Consider the following 22,881-nt stretch of genomic DNA (forward strand, 5'->3'; position numbering starts at 1 on the left):
AGAATATAAAAGGTGTTTTTATGGTAACAACACCGCCAATTTCAGCATGACACAGGTAAAATGAGCTAAAGTCTATCTCATCTTTCAAAGTCTTTGTCAGCAACAAATTAATCTTTGGCAAGGTAAACACTCTGACATAATGAACTAAAACCCCAGCACCTCATATCGTCATTCCTGACATGTCAGACTAAAGAAAATTATATTAAGGCCATATAACTAATTCGTTTTAAAAGTGTATTTTCTTTTGCCTAGAAGGAGACTGTTTCAAATGATGGTTTAATTCTGAAGGAAATGAAAACCACGGTGGAATAACCACTGTTTACAACCTGTGCAGCTAAGCTGCCTACCGTTTCATCCAAAAAGAGAGGAAAGGATTAATACTTGGCTGCTATTTTAAAGTAACAAATTTAATTCTGAAGTGATTTTCTAGGCAAACTGAAATTCCAAATGTAATATAATGAGGAGACTGCATTAAGAAAATGTAGTCAGGCTATTAAATAGAATTACTTTATGATAATAACTCTGCAGCAGCACATAAGAAAACAGCATTATTTCAATGACTGTTTTGGCATGATTCGGCAAATGAACTAACACGATAAGATAAGAGGAAAAAAAGATCCCTTTTAATCAATGAATAAACACCACAACCACTTGTTTAGGAAGAATATAACTGTATTTTATGAAAAGTAGCGCCTTCATGTAATTACAACATATATTACAATGCAACAGTGTAACTAAGAATTAAAAGAAACAAACGTTTCACAGGAGGCAATATTTACTGAAGAATTTTGAGGATTTTCAGCTGCTTTCTAAGCCAGCTGTGTAGATCTTCAGAACACAATCCTGGTATCATCCTAGACTGCACACCACCCAGGTACACGTGTACACAGCTCCCACTGTTTTCAGTTGAATTTAGAACTTTAATAACTTTTCTTTAAATTATTTCAAAGCAGTATTGTAGAAACATTTTTTATTACATAATTCAATTTTTAATGCATAAAATCTCACTGTATCAGCCTGAAATTTGTCTGCTCTACATAGTCAGTGATTATAAATTAGATTTTGGTTTCCTGAATTCTATTACCTTATCAGAATAAAGTTTAGCAATCTCTTGCTTAGTGAATCCATATTCCAGAAGTACCTCTTCTGTGTGTTCTCCTATAAAAGGATCTCTTTTACACGATGGAACAGCAGGCGTCCTTGATAGAAGAGGAGCAGGTCTGGGACTTATCTCTTCCTGATCGTTCTTGATAAAAGACCTTCTTTGTTTGTTATGCTGATGGGAGGCAACATCATCAAAGGATAAAACAGGAGTCACACAGGCATCAGTACCATCAAATATACTGCACCACTCAGCTTGTGTCTTCTGTGCAAATATGGATGCAAATTTTTTCTTCATTTTGGGCCAGTCGGAGAAACTCAACTGACTGGGAAGTTTATCCGAATCTAGCCCAAGACCTGAAAGGAGGAAAACAAAGTTTAACTGTAACGTAGCTCAGATAAATTACCAAGTGCTATTCACAACTAGGTATGTTTCTCAAGAAGCTAATATTTCACAAGCAGTCCAACACAGCAGAGCATATTAGCTGAGAGTCATTTCAAACTTTATTAGGGTACCTATGAGGGAGAGGGAGCAGGAGAATAAAATGTTCTATTATTTGCAATTAGACTAAACTGCATCAGCTACAGCCTTTTAACTAAGTGCATATAACAAACACTCATTTGTATAAACACTGCATAAGAGTAGCAGCTGCCTAGAAATAACATTTTGTCCTGAGAACGTTTTCTACAATAGGTATTGTATTCTCTAGCTGGCAGTAGCAACACAAAAGTCTGCTGAATGCATCTTGGTTTATAGAAATATGCTTCTACCTCATAAAAGCCAGTACATCAGCCAGAGCTGGACATTCAGCAGGCTACTGTGTTTGAAGTCCAACACAACTGGGTTATTTCTGTGCCAGAGATGAGAAGATGGTGAGGATGGATATATCAAGGCTCAATGTGCATGAGGTTGCTCAGCTGCAGATGCCTGCAGGTTAACTGACTGCTTCTTGACTCCCTCAGTCCAAATGGACTACAGCAGTGTTTGCTGCCCCTCTCTCTCCAGCACATTTTCCAGGCTCCAACTCTACTGCTGCTTTTCCAGAAAATAAAACCCATAGTCCCTGCACTCACTAAGTGCTTAAGAACTCTGCTTCCCAGAAGATCAACTGCATGACTAGGTATGCAGTATGCACATCCCTTCTAAGACACAGGCTTTGTACTGAAAAGTCCCTGAACTAGAGATGTCTTAGGTCCTTCCCTGAACTAAGCACCACCTTTCCTGTCACTGGGGAGTTTACATCTCTCCTGTGCAGCCAGTTTCACAGCTTGTTCTCAAGGATTGTGCTCTGTGCACTCCTAACCTTTCATTCTTCTACTTCAAAGAGATGCAAGAATTATCACTCCTTGTAGGATTTGTCTCAAAATGGAGGCAAGAAACAAGAATGAGAAAAGGAAATGACACTTTTAAAAGGCAATTACATTATACTTTCAAAATGTAGATATTATAAACAGATGTACAAACAGCCTACAAAATCAAACAGAAATCAGAAGCGGTTTATTGAGGGCTGTCCAGTCAGTCACACCTTGAAATATAGGGGCATGAACATAGCAGGAAAATTTTAAGAAGAAAAGGGATAAGAAGTTAAATTGAGAACTTAAGAAAGGCTGGAGAACAACTATCATCATAATGCTTCACAAACAACAAGAAAAGGGAGCTGCTTAGAGAACAACAGCTCTGTGTAAATGGCAAGGAAAATGTCGATTGCTGCAAACATTTGATTTTGGGCATTCTTTCCTATATCTTTGAATACCTGGTATCAGATTAATGATTTGACTTACAACTGATAACAGCCTTGGCTACACTGATCTCCTCTAATCTTTAGCTGCAGATAGGCGGAAAGAAATCTGCGTATTTCTATTTCTACAGCTTATTTGTCACTGAGAGTGGTAGACACATAGCTACTGAAACATACAGGGGAGAACAAAGGAAGACAATGCCCTTTCTTGTGCTCTTTAAATTCTTTCTTTCTGCTCATAATCTCTACTACATGCACCTCCTGGGGCTCATAGTCTCCCCCAAGTAATCATAGTATTTAAGAATTAAACTGCTGAGCACAAGATACTTACTAGCTTTGAAAACAAATATATGCTTTGAAATCTTAACTTTGGTACTGCAAAGGGAAACACAGAGAAATTGCCAGTCTCCAGACTCAGGAATAGAGCCTTGCAGTTGTTCGTGTTTAGAAGAATATCAACAGAGTCAAAGACAGAATAAGCATTTTCATATCTTATTAAGAGATTACTATAGGTATCAGGATAAATATTACTACAAGGTAAATAAACATCACTCCTTATCAAGTTACCGAGTCATGTGCACTTTAAATCACTAAACTTACAATCTAGTCTTCATAGCCATTCATATCATCCTGAAAAATGATCAGCTGATGAGTATAATACTAAAGATGTACAGTGCTATATAGCTTTCTTAAGAACTAGGTGAGGCAAATTTATTTCCCACAAATGATAAGTAATAACACACTGAGACACTGTCTCAATGCACGAAACACTGTCAATTGGAAACATTATTTTGTAAGTTTTATTTGCATATTAATTATTGTTTGGTTTCTAGTAGCCAGTCCAACATCAACAGAGCTCTACCATTATCCCATTACACAATTATATTAAAGATCATGCCAGATGGAAAGTTGGCTCAACCTAACCGTACACGCTTTAGCAAAATAGAACAATATGCAGAACCTGGAATTTAATATTATATGCTCATTTTCCACTGACCACTGAAGACTTCAACTTTAAATAGCATAAACTGACAGCATTTAAGCACTACAGCTTCTCATTTTCCAGCTTGTGCTAACCATTTGTGGTGCAGACGAACAGAATCACAGCAGGAGCGACTGAGTCAACAAGGAAACAATTACACAGCACAGAACTGTTTTGGGATACCGCAGGATGACATATTTCACCCAACATAATCAAAAGCAAAGTATCTTTTACACAGAATATCTGGTAAAGCAATCACGTCTTGTTTCCAAGGTTTTTTTGTCCAAATTTTCATGTATGGATTTTTGTTTAGAAAAGCCAGGCAAACTGCCCTCGCACAGCTTTGAAATAACTGTTCTTGAAAAATCACAGAATCACTGATTCATTAGGGTTGGAAGGGATCTCTGAAGATCATTTAGTCCAAGCCCCTGCCAAAGCAGGGCTACCTACATCAGGTTACACAGGAACATGTCCAGGCAGGGTCTGAATGTCTCCAGAGAGGGAGACACCACAACCCCCCTGGGGCAACCTGTTCCAGTGCTCTGCCACCCTTCCTAATTTTTTTTTTCCTTCTTTTTAAATACAAGTCACACAATGTAGGAGTATCAAAGTAGTTTGAAAAGAGTTAAAGTTCACCTTACTAACTTATTGTATGGTATACCACATGACAACACAGGATGAAACAATTACTACCATATACTACTATATACAAAATCATAGAATCATAGAATGGTTTGGGTTAGTAAACTAAGCCTGTGTAGTCCAGATGGATATCAAAGGCCCTGTAGCTCAGTCAGAGCTGGGAGGTTACAGGAGGATACAGAAGTTATAGCATGAGAAATGTTACTGGCTTTGTTAAGCAAGTCTATTGTACGATCACAGTAGCTTGCTATAATTCATAGAATCATAGAATCATAGAATAGTTAGGGTTAGAAAGGACCTTGAGATCATCTAGTTCCAACCCCCCTGCCATGGGCAGGGACACCTCACACTAAAGCATGTCACCCAAGGCTTTGTCCAGCCTGGCCTTGAGCACCGTCAGGGATGGAGCATTCACAGCTTCCCTGGGCAACCCATTCCAGTGCCTCACCACCCTCACAGTAAAGAACTTCTTCCTTATATCCAATCTAAACTTCCCCTGTTTAAGTTTGAACCCGTTACCCCTTGTCCTATCACTACAGTTCCCGATGAAGAGTCCCTCTCCAGCATCCTTGTAGGCCAGCTTCAGATAATCTACTGTGTTCTGCAAGCCTTTTGTAGCCTGGTGTCCTGGGTTCAGCAGCAGCAGTCAGTTTTTCTCCTTCTTAGTAGCTGGTGCAGTGCTGTGGTTTTGACTTTCAGCCTGGGAATAATACTGATAAAGCCAATGTTTTCAGTTGCTGGTCAGAATGTTTACCCTGACCAAGGACTTTGAGAGTCTCTTGCTCTGCAAGGGAGGAGGAGAAGCCGGGAGGAAGCAGGGACAGGACACCTGCCCCAAACTAGCCAAAGAGGTATTCCATACCACAGCACGTCATGCCTTGGGATGTAACTGGGAGCTACCCGGAAGGGCACGTCCTCTTTTCTGTCCGGCTCTTTTCTGGCGGGTGGTATCGTATTCTCTTCCCTTGTTATTTCTCTTATCATTATTATTATTGGTGGCAGCAGTAGTGATTTGTGTTATACCTTGGTTACTGGACTGTTTTTATCTCAACCCGTGGGAGTTACATTCTTTCGATTCTCCTCCCCACCCCTCTGGGCGGAGGTGGGGGGAGTAGAAACTGCGTGGTTCTAATTTACGGCCTGGGCTTAAACCACGACACCTGGCTACAGCAATATGAAACACACTGCTAAAAATCAAGAGAAACCTGCAGAAGCAATTTACAGGTCAGCTGGAACACATTCTGTCTCTTTCAAAATATTGAAACGTAACATTAGTAGCATATGTTTCTTACATCAGATTTTTCATAAGATGCAAAGGCATTTTAGTTATTTAATGGCTGAATTTTGTAGTAATGAAATTAATGTAAGTAAAAGGATTATAGAATGTTTGTTAACAGCAAACAGTCTATAGTGAGCCCAGAATACACTCCTAATACTACAACTATTATTTACCATATCTATTTTATATAGCTTCAGTTTCTCACATAACTTAAAAAAAAAAATAAACTGTATATTTGTGGTAAGCAGAAATTCAATTTTCCCTACCAAGCACAATCTACCATGCCAATAACCTTGTCAAACAAAGATGCTCTCGGCCGAGGAAGATGGTCCCTCACTGTCGTGAGTATGACTTGTTTGCAAACATGAGTTCTAAGCTACTCAGTCTTGAAAAAGAAAGTATAGAAGTTATGTAAGAAGTTATTCCACACTTTGCAGTTCTTTGATTCTCCTCAAATCCCTTGGGATTTTTGTACTTGTGGGAAATGGAGAACAAAAGTAGATGGTAACAAAGTAAAACAGACGCCTGTAAGTTGGGGAATGGAATTCCAACACGTCTTCAGGGACAATGGCTGTATTAAATACAAAGAAAACAAGAAAAGAATATATCTGCTTATTCAAATACCCGTATGTTTGGCTTAAAGTCATCAAACACTGGCCTGCAGCGTTCATGGCTGCAGTATTTTATACTTCTCTACAGATTAAGTTGAATAGCACTTACTTTAAAGCTACAGGAGTGGGGTGGGATGGAACGTATGTTAGTTTAAAGAGAAAACAAATTCTGTAACAGTCTGGTCTTATTTGTCATTCTTCTTCTCAGTGAATCTTTGCTGGATGCTCCAGCATTCTTGTATTGGTAACTACTACACAGCAAGACTCAGGCTTTTGTCTCTCAACCAGCCAGTCACCTTATCTAGAAAGCAGTGTCTGATGGCTGCATGTACCGGTCAGGCAATATAGCATGATCACTGACTGGTCTCTGTCCTACTTAGATAGCTTTTCACTGAAGAAAATGCTAAAATTCTGAGTTCCTCTTAGTTGTTTCTCAGAAATTTAGAGCATAAAGTTGAAGCAGCAACTCAGAATTCATCTGCCTATTTTGGGGCACGCACATTGGGCAACTTTATTTTCCATGTTTCAAAGTATTCTTTATGCTTACAGTGCATAGGAATGGCTTGATTTTAACAGATGAAGTTTAAAAAATAGTTACTCAGCAATAAAGAACTGGAGTGCCTGTCTGTAAGTGGACAACAACTTCAGTCACAGCTGTGCTTGTGTACCAGTCTGCTGCTACCATTTAACAAAATGACACTACAGCCTTTTAAGGAAATTTTGCTTTTTGTCTCCATTTGTATCACAACCTTTGCTTTTTTACAGTCATAAGATCATAAAATGTTTTAGGTTGGAAGGGTTCTTGAACAGCAACCAACCCCCTGGATCCAACCCCCTGTCATGGGTAGGGACACCTTCCCCTAGACCAGGTTGCTCCAAGCCCTGTCCAACCTGGCCATGAATACTGCCAGGGATGGGACAGCCACATCTTCTCTGGACAACCATTGCCAGCACCTCAGCACCCTCAGAGGGGTGTATTTTTTTCCTAATATCTAACCTAAATCTCCCCTCTTCCAGCTTAAAGAAATTCCCCCTTGTCCTGTCATTGTATGTCCTTGTAAAAAGTCCTTATAAAATGTCAAGAATGTTTCTTTGGGGTTTTTTGTATATATTTGTTGCTTAAAGTATCAGACCAAACTCAAGTTTTTTTCACAATATTGTATTTACAATAAGTGGTCTTTCTTTATTGTATTTTAGGTGCATATTATGAATTGTTCATATTTTCACATAAGAAATATTTATCCCTTTCAGCAGTTACGGTTGCAAGCTTTCTGAAGCAATAATGTACTGAGCTAGAACAGATTCTTCTTGTGGCTTAGGGAATTTTCCTTTCTGGGAGTTCTATCACAGAAATTCAGTTCAGAATTTAAGCCTTTAAGTGTTACAAGGAAGAAAAAGCTGCTTGTGAGAATTGTATTGCTCTTTCACAAACCTTAGGGGTTTTGACTTAAGCTGAGCTGCCTGTTTCAGGCATTAATTCCTTGCTTTGAAGTAGTTTTAAAATGGTATGTTCCAATTTCCATAGTTTATTTCATACTTTTTTTTTTCTTTAATCCATAATTCTGGTCAGTTCTCCTGGTGAACAGTTTAGCGCTGTTCCAGACAAAATATATTCAAATGCCACTTTATGTCTCTCTGTCCATATTCAGAGAGTACATTACTTTAGTTACTCCTATATAACGAGAACACAAGGATATGGGTGTTGGAAATATAAGAGCTAGAGATGTAAAGATTGCAGAACTGCAAAAGGAACATGATTTCTGAACCATTTGTCACTGCCCTCAGAATTCTGGTTAGCTGAAGTGAAACTAATGTCCTTTTGGTTTTGATTCACCACAGCGATTCCCTGCAGAATTAAGAACCCAGTGCTGGATCACACTGCAGTTAATGACATGGCATGGCAAGTAAAGTTCTTAAGGGGTTCGCAGGGGGAAACTAAGTAAGTTTGAGAAAATAGAGAAGCACCTTGGGAGCACCACACATTGCAAGAGAACAAAGTCATAATGTATAGAGGAAGATCTCTCTTTGGGATCCTGCTCACCAGCTGCATACCCCATCTTGCAGCCCCATACCCTCATTTCATCTTACCATGCTCCTGAATTTCAACATCTCCTGGAACTGCAGGCCCTGAGGAGTGTCGCCTCCCAACCTCCCCCCAGTTTTATTGCTGAAACAATATGCTCTCATATGGTCATCATATGGTGTGGAACATCCCTTGGGTCAATTGGGGTCAGTTGTCCTGGCTGTGCTCCCTCTCAACTCCTTGTGCATCCCCAGCCTCCTCACTAGTGTGAGGAGCAGAAAAGGCCTTGGCTCTGTATAAGCACTGCTGAGCAGTAACTAAACCATCCATGTGTTATCAGCACAATCTTCAATACAAATCCAAAACATCTACCCATACAAGCTACTATGTAGGAGAAGAGCACCTTAAATCCCCTCACTACTACAAAGAAACTGAACTCCATCACAGCCAAAAGCAGTACATGTATCCACGCCGCAATTCAAGGAATAATCAGTGGGCAGAGACTGAACAAGAAGTAGGAGCTCACTCAGCAAAGGTTTAGCACACGCACATACAAAAATAGTTCATATAACAACTAGGTACACCCACTTTACGTATATCCTTTGTTAGTATTCCTTCTACTCATTAAGCAACACTAAAATTAGATTGAGAACTTATATCCTTCATATTCAGAATAATGGAAATAGAATAAATCTGAAATTATTTTGAATTTTTTTTGTATTTTCATAAAATTTGTACAGAAAGCATTGCAATTTGCAATGCTTTGGTATACCAAATACCAATTGCTTTGGTAGATCAAAGGAGCACAACAGAAGAAATTATTTTTAAATTAAATAACTATTAAGAAGCAAAGAGCACATCTGATTTAAAAGCTTGCAGCACACAAACAGTTCAGGAATAAAGAGGCACCTGCAAATTTGTTTTACCTTTGGAAAATGATTTTTCATGACCATTCTAATTTCTCAGATAAACCATATTTTATATTCATACTTAAAGACTGTCCTATCAAATATAAAAATTATATCTACAACCAGACAGTAAAGGCTGTCTTGAAATTGTGTGGTGGAAATTAATTCATAAAGCTGATTTTGCTGCTGGAAAAATTCTGTTCTATCAAGAAATACTATGAATTACTTCCAATGAACATTCATTTCTGAAGCAATTGAAATAGCTTCTTTTCAAAAAGAATTATATCAAAAACACCTAAAATTGCTTGAAATTTCATATGCAATACTAAAGAATTAGGTCTCATTTTTAAAGTACATTCACAATCCCTTGAAAAAATTGGATTTCCAAAACAGTTATTTAGTGCTCCAGTCACATCACAGGCAAGCCTTACTGTAACTCCAGAAGAAAACCTGTAATTTAAGAGTAGTTTGTGAAGGTAAGGTGAAGAAGGGATGAAAAAAGAAAGAAACCAAATATTAGAAGAGACTCAACTGAAGTGCTACGCTACTACCCAATTAGTTTCGAGAAGAGTTTGGCTTTTACAAAGAAATCAACATAACCAATGTAATGAATCAGTAAAGAATTGAATCATGCTTTGCTAACGTGAAACAACTGCTCCAAGCTACTTACCCTTTATTAACTGCTCATAGAATTGAGGCTCAATGGCACCAACAGCCATGAATTTTCCATCGGAGGTCTTGTAGGTTTCATAAAAAGGTGCACCACTGTCTAGCATGTTTTCACCTCGAGGTCTGTTCCAAAGTCCCAGATTCTGTGATTTCCACAGGAAAGAACTTAGGTATGCTGCTCCTTCCACCTTGAAGGTTCAAAGGAAAAAGTAACAGCTTCAGTAAATTAGCTGGCATGTTTCCTTAATTCTACATAAAACAAAACAGCAAAAACCTTACTGCCAGTTCAGTCCTTTGTTAAGATTTTTAATGACAAGATCTCTTGTAAGCAGCTTAATTTCTTAAAATTCTCAATTACTGCTCATATTGCGTATGTGAAGTCATCTAGAATTAGAGAATAAGAAGGAGCATAAATGTACTAATGCAGCTTCAGATGGATAGCACACTTTCAACATACACAGTTTGTCAGTTTAGCAAGTTCGCAAACATTAGTAATCAAGGAGAACTACTCACAAAGAGAATGTAAGTAATTTTACGTGATGGAACAAGCTTTTTGGTGCTACAGAACATTAAGTAATCTGACAGCTGTCTGGAAATCAAGATGTCTATACCAGTTTGTTAAGTATCAAATTTTTATCTTAATATTAACTTCTTTGAAGTTCCAGATTATAAAGAGACTGCTATTTTTATAAGAAAACTGGAAGGAAATCAAAGGTTAAGGCTCTCTTATACCATGGGAACTGGGAAGCTCATCTCCATCACTAAGTTAAAACAAAAATTATTCTCGCACTCTCATTGCTGGCAGGTACAGAGACATAAGGTTATCCTAAATAGGCAAGTGTCTGATGCATACGGCACTAAAAGAAAAATTATTAAACCTGTTCACTCCTTAAAATTTTGGCTATGTGGAGTACAACCATATGAAAATTTAGTTTGTTCAGCTTTTCAGTAATTCTCAAGCTTATACCAGTCTTTCCAAGCAAAATCACATCCTACAGTTCTGCTCACCAGCAGCATCCATTCTTTTTTACAACTGCATTAGAAAAACTTTGAGAGAAGGTGAGGCAGTAACAGCATACAGCCAGAAACATTGCAGCAGAACAGAGGGAAACATGAGCTGTACTGTTTTGAGTATTGTTTTGATTCATGCATTTTCAGCTGTGCAAAATTAACCTAATATTGTCTATAGAGAAAATCACACAGATTGGACCAAAATAAAAAGCTACTGAATTTTCATGTGGAAAGGTCTATTAGTTTCTACCTTTCTAAGCAAGAATTTAAAGCACACAAATCTTTGAAGTATGTCTGCATGAAGGCTTCTTCATTTAATGTGTATTACTTGGTGTCTTTCTGAAGTACCCGCCACAAGGAGGACAGGAATACTTTTGCCCTACTTGTCATATGTTAAAGTCAGTTAAAATACTTTTGTATGAGAAAATACTGTATACGTTCCCCTATATGTTTGCAAAATGATTGCAAGGATATCAAAACAGTGTTTGCCTTACACTCTGTAACACTACTCATACTGACAAAAAAACCCCCACAACCAACAACAAAACAAACCAAAAAACTCCCTCTCAAAAAAAAATCTGAAGTAAGGTTTCACTTCATAATAATAGAAAGGAATAATATCAGAATAAGCTTTAACTGAAAATTAGATTTTGGTTCTGACAGAACTACTCAATACCTATATACAATGCTACTTGCCCTGGAAACCCTTAAAAGTAAAATAGCACATGGTTTGGACTAGTATAGGGACTACAGAAATATCCTGGTTGGACAACTGGACAGATAGGTTCCACCTGAGGCCCGCTGCAATTCAGAGACAAGTGTAAAGGTGGCTAACATCAGCAGCTAACCTCCAAAGGCAAACCACACACACACTAATGTCACTTTCCTTCAAAAACTGAAAAGCACAACACGGGGAGACTCCACTTAAGCCAAACTGCAAAGTGATTACAGTAACAGTTATGGGTTTCACTTAATGGTTCCATCATGCTAAAAGCAGTCTCTGAAGCAGGGACAAGAATTCAGAGGCACTGGGCAACCTGACATGTCTGCTACACACGTCTTCTCTTCCTTCTTCAAAGTGAAAGAGTTCAAACAAAGCTGAGAATGATTCTGTATCAACCTCATCTTTACCCTCATGACAAATGAATGCCTCTAGGGTGTAAAAGCTTTGGTTTTGAATATCTCCAGGCTGAGAAAAACCTGGAACCCCAGACTTCCATTGAACAGCTCAATGCTCTTGCCATGGGGCTATTGCACAAGCTGTCATTACCACCATCATCTGCTGCAGCTATCTCTTCACAAAGAGTGAGTCACACTTAATCAGATGCCTACCATCAGAAGACACCATCTGAATTTGGAGTGAACCTGAAGTACGGCCCTGACTCACATGCCTCTATTTCAGTATGGCGCAGCAGTGCAGATGTACAATTGTGCCTACTGTATCACATCGCAGTGTCCACTCCACATCCTACTCAGCACATGGGAACTATGAGGCCCACTCTAAGAAACCTATGATACCTCTAGAATCAATGAGAAGAGACAGCAACTAACATAAACCAATTCAGACCAGGTATTTCATTCTTCTAAGGTAGACCACTGAAACACAGGATCCAGCATCTAGTTTTTACACAGGGCAACAATAATACTGGACACTGCAATTAGGTGATGCAATTTTAGCCCTTAGCCTGATCCTCTCTATGCAATTTTTGTACCAGTTTAGTTTCACCAAGTAGAGGGCTTCCTTGTGTGTATTTTACTGATTGTAAGAATGCTCACAAGCCATTTTTCAGCTTTCAGCACAGTAATTAGAAATAAAAGATAAATAACAAACTGTTCTATTGCAAAAAATCAGATCTCAATCTAGGACTACTAACCTCAAAGACAACGAATACTTACGTTTTTAGATTACTTCAGAAAAACAGACATTGTAATAAGTGGAAAAAAACCAAACAAGTAGTCAGTAAAACAATCCATGAAGATGAAAATTTAACAAAAGTAATCCTGAAGACACAAAGCTGCTGAAACAGAAATTCAGCTTCCCTATTCTGCCACAGAAAATTCCACCATGTGTCAGAGCCCTTATGTATTCAGGCTACCTGAACTGTGCAACAACTTAAAATGACAGCTGAAATGATGCTGTGTTGCGCTTCTGAAAATATCTACTTCCATGAAAGAAGCTTAAGATATAAAAACAGGCTCATCAACTCAGTCTGTTAACTGTCTTTGCTGTTGATGGGGCATGTATGGCTCTCATTAACTGCTCACTGAAAGTCTTCTCAAGTGAAAGGAATGTAACATAATGCCAGATAAAGTACATTTTGTGGTAGTGGACAATACTCCCTCCATTTCACAAGACACAAGAAACATCAGCAGAGCACTGTAAATTCCACATCTACAATGAGACAAGAAAAAACTGAAAGAGGGAAGTTTTGAGGGCTTAAAAAAAACCCCACAAAAAGTCATTACACATTCCATTCCCAGTAAGCCACAGATCTCATTAGGACATTAGCAGGCTTACATTGATTCTTCTTGTAACAAATTCTTTTAATAATTTAAAGTACCAATAGTGAAAATAAGGTAATGCTCTAAACTGCAAGAAATATCTTTTTAAATATTTGAAGACCAGTCACAATTCTCCACAGTTTTTGCTTCACAAATACGCAGACTCCTTCAATTTTCCTTTGTAGGTCACGTTTTTAGACTCAGGTCACTTGTGTTGTATTTATCGGACTTCCTCAAATTGACCTTAGAAATGTTGAATAGAAACTTTGCTGACTCTACTTCCTGTTTACATATCCCAATACAGTGTGCATGTGTTTTACAACAACATCATATTGTTCACTCATGTTCAGCTTGTGACTACTATAAACCCCCAGGATTGTACTTCAGCCAATTGTTTTCACACAGCCTTTGTGCAGCTAATTGTTTCTGCCTAGAAGAACTACACTCTGTAGTGGTCTCCATGAATTTCAGCCAATTTTCTTCAGGTCATTTCTCCAACTTGACAAGGTCATTTTCAGTTCTAATCCAAGTGTCCAACATTCCTGTAGTTCTTCCCACATGCATATAATTTGTAAATCTACTAAACACAACCACTCATCTGCTATTCAGCTTATTGGAGAAAACACTAAGAGATGTTCGTAGAATTCAACTTGGTAAGCTTTTTGTTTTGACAATCAATTACTAAGAACTATTTTCGGGGTAAAAACATTAGACCAGTTTTGCACTTATCCCATAGGATTTTTATGTAGACCATAATGCTGTTGGCTGCTTCTGAGAACGTCATGTGAATTTCCCAAAAACTTTTTCAAGTAAGCTAAGACCTCTTGCTATGCTCTTCTTTTCAAGATCTCTTCAACAAAGCTATTCTGTTCAAATAATGTATTATTTTTAAATTTATACTTAAGTCCAAATCATAGCCTTCACTCTACCATAACACTTTGGAGGTAGGTCAGATTTTAATTGCAATGCTCTTTAAAAACAGAGAGAGAGACAGACAGAAAAAGCACTTCCAGGTAATGAAGGTTTCAAGGATAAATATAAATGTGAATTTCTCCTCTTTGTCTAAGTGGGTGGCCTTGCAGTGAAAAAACGCATGGTATTCATTATTAAGCTAATTTAGCCTTTCATTCATTTTACAGCACATTAACACGAAGTGTTTGAAACTGACTTCTTGGCAATAATCCATAGCAGTGTAATTATTCTAGGGAACAGTGGCTATAGTCAGACATGACATGACCTGTCATAAATTCATTACCAGATGTACCTTGTATAAAGCTAATGCAATTCTTTATTAGGTTTGTCATTTTTGCTGTTATTCATGATATTAATCATAGAATCACAGAACGGTTTGGGTAGGAACGGACCTTAAAGATCAGCTAGTTCCAACCCCCTGCCATGGGCAGCGACAACTTCCACTAGACCAAGTTGCTCCAAGCCCTGTTCAATTTGGCCTTAAACACTGCCAGGGATGCGGCAGACACAGCTTCTCTGGGCAACCTGTTCCAGTGTCTCCCCACCCTGACGGTAAACAACTTCTTCCTAATGTTTAAATCTCCCCTCTTTCATTTTATAGCCATTCCTCTTTGTCTTATCCCTACATGCCCTTGTAAAAAGTCTCTCTCCAGCTTTCTTGCAGGCCTATTTCCATACACCAAACTTACTCACCAAATATATACAGCTAATATTTTGTGAAGAAGGCAGATTGGAAAAAAAGATAAGGAATGGTACAGGGTTACAGCTGCAGTCTGTGTCTCACACCTTAAGGATGTTATGGCAACACTGGTATGTGAAAACTGCTTGCACATGAAGGAATAGCCATTTTATGAGATTGCTTGCTTCCTTTTTCCCAAGTTCTCAATCTTAAACCTCACAAAGTTTAACCTTAAAAGCTCAGAATTCCTCCCTTTTACAGATTTAAAGTAGGAAAAACGCAAACAAGCAAACTTAAGAAACTCTACTTTCCTTGAGACCAAACTTACCATACTTGCATCAATGATCTGCCCCTTGCCAGATTTGGTACGTTCATAGAGAGCTGTAACAATGCCCAGTGCACATATGACACCTCCACCAGCAAAATCAGCTAGGAGATTTAAGGGTGCATAAGGATTTTCATCTTTTCTACCCATCTTTGACAGCACACCTGACAGTAGAGCAAAAAAAAGCAAGCATAAGCATAAATTTCACTATAAATATTCACTTTTACATTTCTACAAAGTTTCATTCTTTTTCATCCATGCAAGTAAACAAGGGAGAAAGCAAACTCCTAACAACAGTTTTCTGTCTCTACTCAGCTGTTTCTTATCAAATAGTTAATCTTTCATTTGTAAAGTATGTAATATATGAAATCATATTAGTGAAGATGCATTTAATTAAAGAGATTTTAATAAAACTCTCAGAAATAAACCATTGATAATTTAGCTATATACAGACAAAATTTCATCCAAAAAACCTGGTGTGCAATAAGTCTGTATTAGTACTTTGTACATACATAGAACCTCCCCTGTAAGAACTGAATAGGCATTATGAACATGTCTCAAAGCAACTTTGGTAAACTACTTCTTTTAATCTTTTAAGCAAAGAATGCAGATGTACAGTCTTCTCTGAAAATAACCCATCACAACAAATGATTTCACACCAACAATTGCACTTCAGTACTATCCTCCCTCTCCAACTACCCTTGGAAAAAAAAAACAAGTTGCATATAGGACGAATGGGTGAATAACACGGTAAGATTAACTCTTATTACATGCAACACAGACACAGAGAACCTGTGTTTATGCAGAAATGAAAAGGAATAGAGCAAAGGCTAAGGCAGTTTACTTCAGATGGAGCTCTTAATCTGCTAGCTTTTCTCTGCCATCCTGAACCACCTCTTTACTGTCACCTTACTCTTTGTAGCTCTCTCACAGTGATTCCCTTTTGGCCAGCAAGATGCTCTGCAGTACAACCTTACATCTCTTGTGCCTGTAGCCTCAAGTCTGAGACTTGCAGCATACATGGTCAAAGTCTCCTGAGAACTGCATGACCTGATGTACTGTTTAGTTAGTTAATGGTCTGATGAACACAAGAGCAAGCGACTGAGTGCACAGTATAAAGAAGTTTCCAAAGCCTGCAGTGCAAACAAACCCAGTCACTGACTAAAACCTCACTTTTAATAGTCTAAAGGTCATCACAGGCACCAGCAGATTAATGTATTAACTTACAGCTGGAGTTTCTAATGCAACCTATTTTTTAGTTAAAGAAATCCAAAGCTCATCTGGAAAATACTCAGGATACAAGTTCTCTTTTTTGAGGAATGTTACCTCCTAAACACCTTGTCCTATTTCCTTCAAAAAGGCAGAAAAAGTTGACTGTGAAATTTCAACCAAAATTATTTAATTTTAGGGAGACAGCACTAACCAAAATACTGATTAAATCATCTCCAGAGGAAAAAAACAAAAAAAACAAAACCCCAAACAACAAAACCATGTTTCTTTCCTTTTGTAAACAGAAAGCACAACAATCTGAGGTAGCAACATACTATGCTGTCTCTGTATTGACTCCCTATGCTAATAACAAAGAAAAATGTCATAATACTTTAAAATCACCTGGACATGAAGTCAAAAGTGTTTCAAATGAGGCAACATTCCTTTTACTCTTTTTTATTCTCTGACAATTTAAACACTGAGAAGACCTTTAGGCCTTTGCTAGAGAAATGTAATTCCGCTGACTCTATAGCAGGTGATACTGAATCACCGTATTTGCGGTGCTTCTACTCTGGCCCTTGTTTGAGCCTAAAAGAAATGCTTTATGCAGTGCAAAGCCAAGAAGTTTTAGGCCACTTCCTCTCCTCCTTCAAAGGCTGGGAGAAGCAGCAGAGACAGAAGCAGTGTGAACACCAGTCAATGGGACGATGCATGACACATTGATGGCTATCACCACAGTCGGGTAATTTTGTTATTGTTTGTTACTGCATACTTGGAGGATCATGATAGTTAAAAACAACATACTGTCTCCAGCTTAAGGAAACACAGAATTGCCACTTTAAGCTCACCTTTCTTTCACTTGGTATCAGTGGAGGGATATTTACAGCAGATATGCAAAAGAGCTCAAATGGATGAGGCTGCCTAGTTTTTCTTTCCTCAAAAAACCTGCCCACAAACATGGAGAATAATCTGCAGCCTTTTTGGGATTATAAACACACAGATTTTATAGGAAAGAGGCCCTGAAGAAAGGCAAAAAAGCTTAAAAACTTCAGTCCTCTCTTCAAAGAGTAAAACTTTATCCAGCTAAAACAGCACAAAGGAAGGAAAATGCCATACAGCCTCAGAAGACAGCCACTGTGGCTCCCAAAACTAACACCCTGTCCAGGCCATGTTTGCTCCTTTCTTGTGCCTATTTTTTGCATTTGTTGAATCCCTTAATGAAATGCTTCACCTCAACATCCTGACAGAAAAACATCCTCATTTCTCCTGGCCAGTTTCCAATGTGTGAAGTAGCTTACAGAGGGATTAAGCAAGCACCGTAGCTGACTGGGGAGAAAGGAGCAGGGAGATGCAGGGAGAAAAGAAACTATCCTTTCACTGACACACACTGCTCAGCTGTTTCATCAGACTACACATCAGATAATTTGAGCTACCTGCAAATAACCTTTCGATAAATTCTTGAGTCTTGATTTGAGAGGGAGAGGTGGAACTTACTTGTCAGGAAATTTTACAGCCTACCTGATAAAGCCAAATAATTGATGTCATGACCTGCTGACTTGGCATATTTTCCTGTCTGGCCAAATCCAGTAAGTCTAGCGTAGATGAGTCTGGGATTCTCCTGCAGAAGTACATCTGGACCAAGCCCAAGTTTTTCCATGACACCTTCAAAAGACAAAGGCAGAGAATCCTAACTCACATTTATTTTTTGTAAAACTTGAAAGGTCCGTGGTTCAAAGTTAAATCATACAACAACAAAATTAAACAGCAATTTATGAAGGAATAGATGACAATTCAGTAGCCGTATTACAGCACAACCAACCAGAATGTTATAAATTACCAACATAGATATATACATACACACACATTTTTGATACAAGTCAATTAAGCAGAAATGAAGCTTTAAGGTATTTTTTTTTTCCTTAAGGTTCTTTCTTCTTTTCAGCTTCTTTTCCTGTTTTACTTCTCCAAAAGATTGCCAGGCAGCTTGTTGCTGCTGAATGACAGAGAAAGCTACCAAAGGCTTGTTAAAAAAAAAAAAAAAAGAGAGAGAGACAGAGAAGAGCAAACTTTTATATTTTTCACAGTAAAATGACTGGAAATCTCTTTCATCTTTCCCTGGAATATACTTTCCTCACCATATTAGCCTCTCAGTATTCTGTGTGATCCTGCATCATTCAACTCACTGATGTGGATGGACGATGCTAGTATTCCACACAATTATTTGTAGCAACTGCACAAAAGAAAACGCATTCTTTTGTAACACAGAGAATCAGGAACCTTCAGAAATCAATGAAATGTAAGTTTGGTCAGCATGGATTTACAGTTAATCAGGGCTAAAATTTTGATCTGGCAGCCTAAAATTGTGGTTTTATATGAAGTAAATTCAAATTGCAAATAAATGAAAGATTTTAATTGGCTTAGTGCAGTGTGTCCAGACTATGCTCTATAATTTACGCTGGCACTGCAGACGACACATTTTGGAGGGGGATAGCATAATGTCAATGCCTGTTCTATTCCAGAATCTACTACTGCAACTTGTTTCACAGGCTAGCCCATAATATTGCTAAATATTTAATAGATCCTTGAAATCCATTTCTACTGTATTTTTTTACTGGGCAGTGGCAAGTGATTAATGCCAGGGAGAATTATGCAGTGAAACTTGGTAAAGAGTAAGATTTTCAAAACACAGGTGAGAAATGAGTGCCAAATACCTCCTGGTGTTAGAAAGTCATTGTCCAAAGGTCAATAGTGCATGTGTATTTAAAGAAACTCTCCTGTCACTTGTGTCTTCAGCTTTTCATTGGATCACACTAGCTTCCTGCTCAATCACAGATTTGCCTAGCTCAGTTACGCACCCATAAAGCCTAATGTCCAGTTACAAAATTACCTGCAATTCTAGATTAAAAAACAAAACTAAAACAAAAACCCAAATGCCTACGTAACCAAAGAAAACAGAAACTTCCACTAGAAAATAGACAACTAGCTACAATGAAAAATGGGATTTAATGTCTTAATTTTGGTTGCACAGCTTCTGAGGAACTAAACAAAAAAAATCCTAGGGTAAAAACCATCACAATCATGAACCCATTTTCAGAACACAAAGCATTATCCATGACACAGGATACATAAGCGTTTTTATAATGTGTGATGTTTAACTGACACAGCCTTCTATTTCTCAGCTGACTTCAGAAACCCCAAAACCCTTCAGTTAGCTCCTCACTGAAGCATGATCACCGGATGGTCTGGGTTGGAAGGGACCTTTAAAGGTCATCCAGTCCAACCCCGCCTGCCATGAGCAGGCCATCTTCAATGAGATCTGGTTGCTCAGAGCTTTGTCCAATCTGCCTTTGGTGATACTCTTTGTAACACAACAGCATCTTCAAGGAGCAGCACAGATACTGAAATACCCCATGCATAAGCGTAAGATGAGTGCCTATGTATGGTTTATAAGTGAAGCAAGCATGTTAAATCTGTTGTCTTCAGAGTAATGGAGAAGAGAAAGCTCAGGGGAGACCTTATTGCTCTCTACAACTACCTGAAAGGAAGAGAGGTAGGAGTAGGTCTGTTCTTCCCAGTAACAAGTGACAGGACAAGAGGAAACAGCCTCAAGCTGCACTAGGGGAGGTTTAGACTGCATATTAGGAAAAATTTCTTCCCTGAGAGGGTGCTCAGGCACTGGAACAAACTGCCCAGAGCAGTGGTGGAATTGCCATCCCTCTAAGTGTTCAAAAACCGTGTAGATGAGGCTCTCAGTGATACAGTTTAGTGATGGATTTGGCAGTCCTGGGGTAATGGCTGGACTTGATGACTTTAAAGGTCTCTTCCAACCTAATTGAGTCTATGAATCATACACTTTGAGAGTTGGACCACTACTTGCTACATCTTAGTCACAAGCTAACCTCACAAATGTAAACTGAGTTGTATCAGCAGGCCTGACAACCACTGCAGGACCAACGCCGACGCTGTGTGCACGGCTCCTCAGCTCGGCCAAACCCTTGTGCCATCCAGAACTATTTGCTCAGTGTGTCTGTCAGTGGGGCAACTCCCTGTTCAGGCAGCTGGCCGAGCACCTTCCACGGCTTCTTCCCTGGGCCGCCGCAGGGCTGCTGCACTCCACAAACCCCAGTACGTCCCGCAGCGGTCTTCACCCCACATAACCCCACATAACCCCGCAGACGCTGCTCCCTTCCCTCAAGCCCCTCAGCACCGCACCCCACAGCCCCCTCACGGCCACCCACCCAAGCTCCACCTCCTAGCCGCCCCGCTCCCACTACCCTACCCCGGTCCGCCCCGGGCCGTCTCCGCCTCACCGTGGCGGAAGGGCTCGATGAGCACGTCCGCCGCGCAGCACAGCCGCCGCAGCGCCGCCGCGCCGGAGGGCTGCTTGAGGTCGAGCGCCAAGGAGCGCTTGCCGCGGCCCTGCACGTCGGTGGACACGGCGGAGCGGGGCGCCCGGTCCACCCGCACCACGCTGGCGCCGAAGTCGGCGAGGATCATCCCGCAGAGCGGCGCCGGCGCCAAGCCGGCCAGCTCCAACACCCGCACTCCGCTTAGCGCCATGGCGGCTGCTGTCTGCCGAGCGCCGAGATATCGATCCCCGCTGTCGCTCTGCCCGCGCCGAGGCGGTTCCGGGGACGGGCTCGGCGGCCCCCGGCCCCGTGAGTGCCGCTGGAGGAGTGCGCTGTGCCCCGCAGCGCTGTTCCCTTGCCTGTCTCCGGGGGCTGAGGAGGCTCGACTGGCCGCTCGCCAGTGGAGACGGCCCGTGCTGTCCCGCGGCCGCGTCCTTGAGCTCCGGTCTGCCTGTGTTACCCCTCCGCACCAGGAGGTAACAAGAAACAGGTATTCTCGTGTTACTGGGGGTAGGACAGACAGTAAAAGATGTGAAAATCAACACTTAGTTTAAGAAAAAGCTCCCCAGCATGAACTGTCGCATTGTGGAGGGAGGCTAACAGCCATGCCAGTCGTCCACCCCGTACAGGATGGTCCAAACCCACACGCACCTCAGCCTCCCTTGGTCACACTCTGGAGTATTAGGTTAAAATATATATATATATTTTTTATATAATATATATGAAAAATATATAATATATAAAATATATATAATATATACATATATATGTATAATAATTTTCTATAATATATGTATTATATAATATATAAAAATATATAATATATACATATATAATATATATAAATATATATTATATATTTTTATATATTATATATATTTTATATATATTTTATATATATATAAGAGCTGGTTAAACCTTGGGGTCTTTTTTCACCAGACGTGCTTTTAAACTGGGCTGTCTGATGCTGCTGCTCCTGCTCCATCGGCTGTGAGCAGGTCCCCCTTGTCTCCTCTGGGGACAGAACCCACCACTGGGGTACTGATGTCTTCAGCAGCACCTGAGCAGTCTGGTCAGGACAGGGCTGCCGTGTGATCTTAAACACAGATTTTAATCAGATCTTCATGCTTGCAGTTCACCTGCGCGGAGCAGTGCCACAGAGGGAAGACTCGCTGTGGAGGCCATCAGCCATCTGCTGGCCAGGAGTGCTGCGGGACTTCAGCCAGAAATGTCTCCTGTTTACCCTCCGCAGAGCACAGGGGTTTATGTTTGATTAAATCAGGCCAGGTTTAATAAAGCCTACATTCACACACAGCTGCTGTTTTAGTGCAGCCTGCTAGAAACGGAGCCATGTTTGACTGGAGGCTGCGATCGTTTTGTTTTTGTTTAGGCTGTTCACAGGAGCAGACATCCATCCAGGAGAGGGGATGAAACAGGCATTGTATTAATGCAGCTTGTCAAAACTCTATCTTGTTCCCCATGTTTCAAGTAGGAGACAGAGCAAAGAGGGCCTTAAAATCAATTCCATGGTCATTTTATTGATTTCTTTAAAGTTGTTGGACTCCAAAAGTGTGTAAAGGCTGCAAATAATGAATGCAGAATTTGTTTTAACTCTACAATAACAAAAGAGGTCTATTGCCAGAATAGCTGTCATTTTGCAGGCAGACACCTGGTCCTGCAATGCAAGTACTTCTTGTATTCATGGCCATGGTGCCTCCCACAAGAAATGGTGGGGAGAAAAATATGTGCATATTCTTTCAAATGAAGCTGGTTTGTTTTGTTTATTATCCATCTGTCCTAGAGACACTATTCCAATGAAAGGTTTGTTTCCAAGTCATCATCATGTTACTGGGACAATACATTTCGTTAAATTATTTTCA

General features: G+C 39.7%; 1 protein-coding gene across 1 annotated transcript; it reads right to left on the minus strand.

Annotated features, from left to right (window-relative positions):
• Nucleotides 1-1,048: 1,048 nt before the first annotated feature.
• Nucleotides 1,049-21,212, minus strand: AMACR (alpha-methylacyl-CoA racemase; the record flags this gene model as incomplete). Its single annotated transcript, XM_080636643.1, has 5 exons — nucleotides 1,049-1,458; nucleotides 9,956-10,142; nucleotides 15,447-15,607; nucleotides 18,171-18,314; nucleotides 20,963-21,212. 5 exons carry the CDS (start codon nucleotides 21,210-21,212, stop codon nucleotides 1,049-1,051), a joined length of 1,152 nt encoding a protein of 383 aa, XP_080492769.1.
• Between the last annotated feature and the right edge of the window lie 1,669 nt (nucleotides 21,213-22,881).

The sequence above is a fragment of the Psittacula echo genome, assembly GCF_963264785.1.
Source record: "Psittacula echo genome assembly, chromosome: Z".
Lineage (NCBI taxonomy): Eukaryota > Metazoa > Chordata > Aves > Psittaciformes > Psittacidae > Psittacula > Psittacula echo.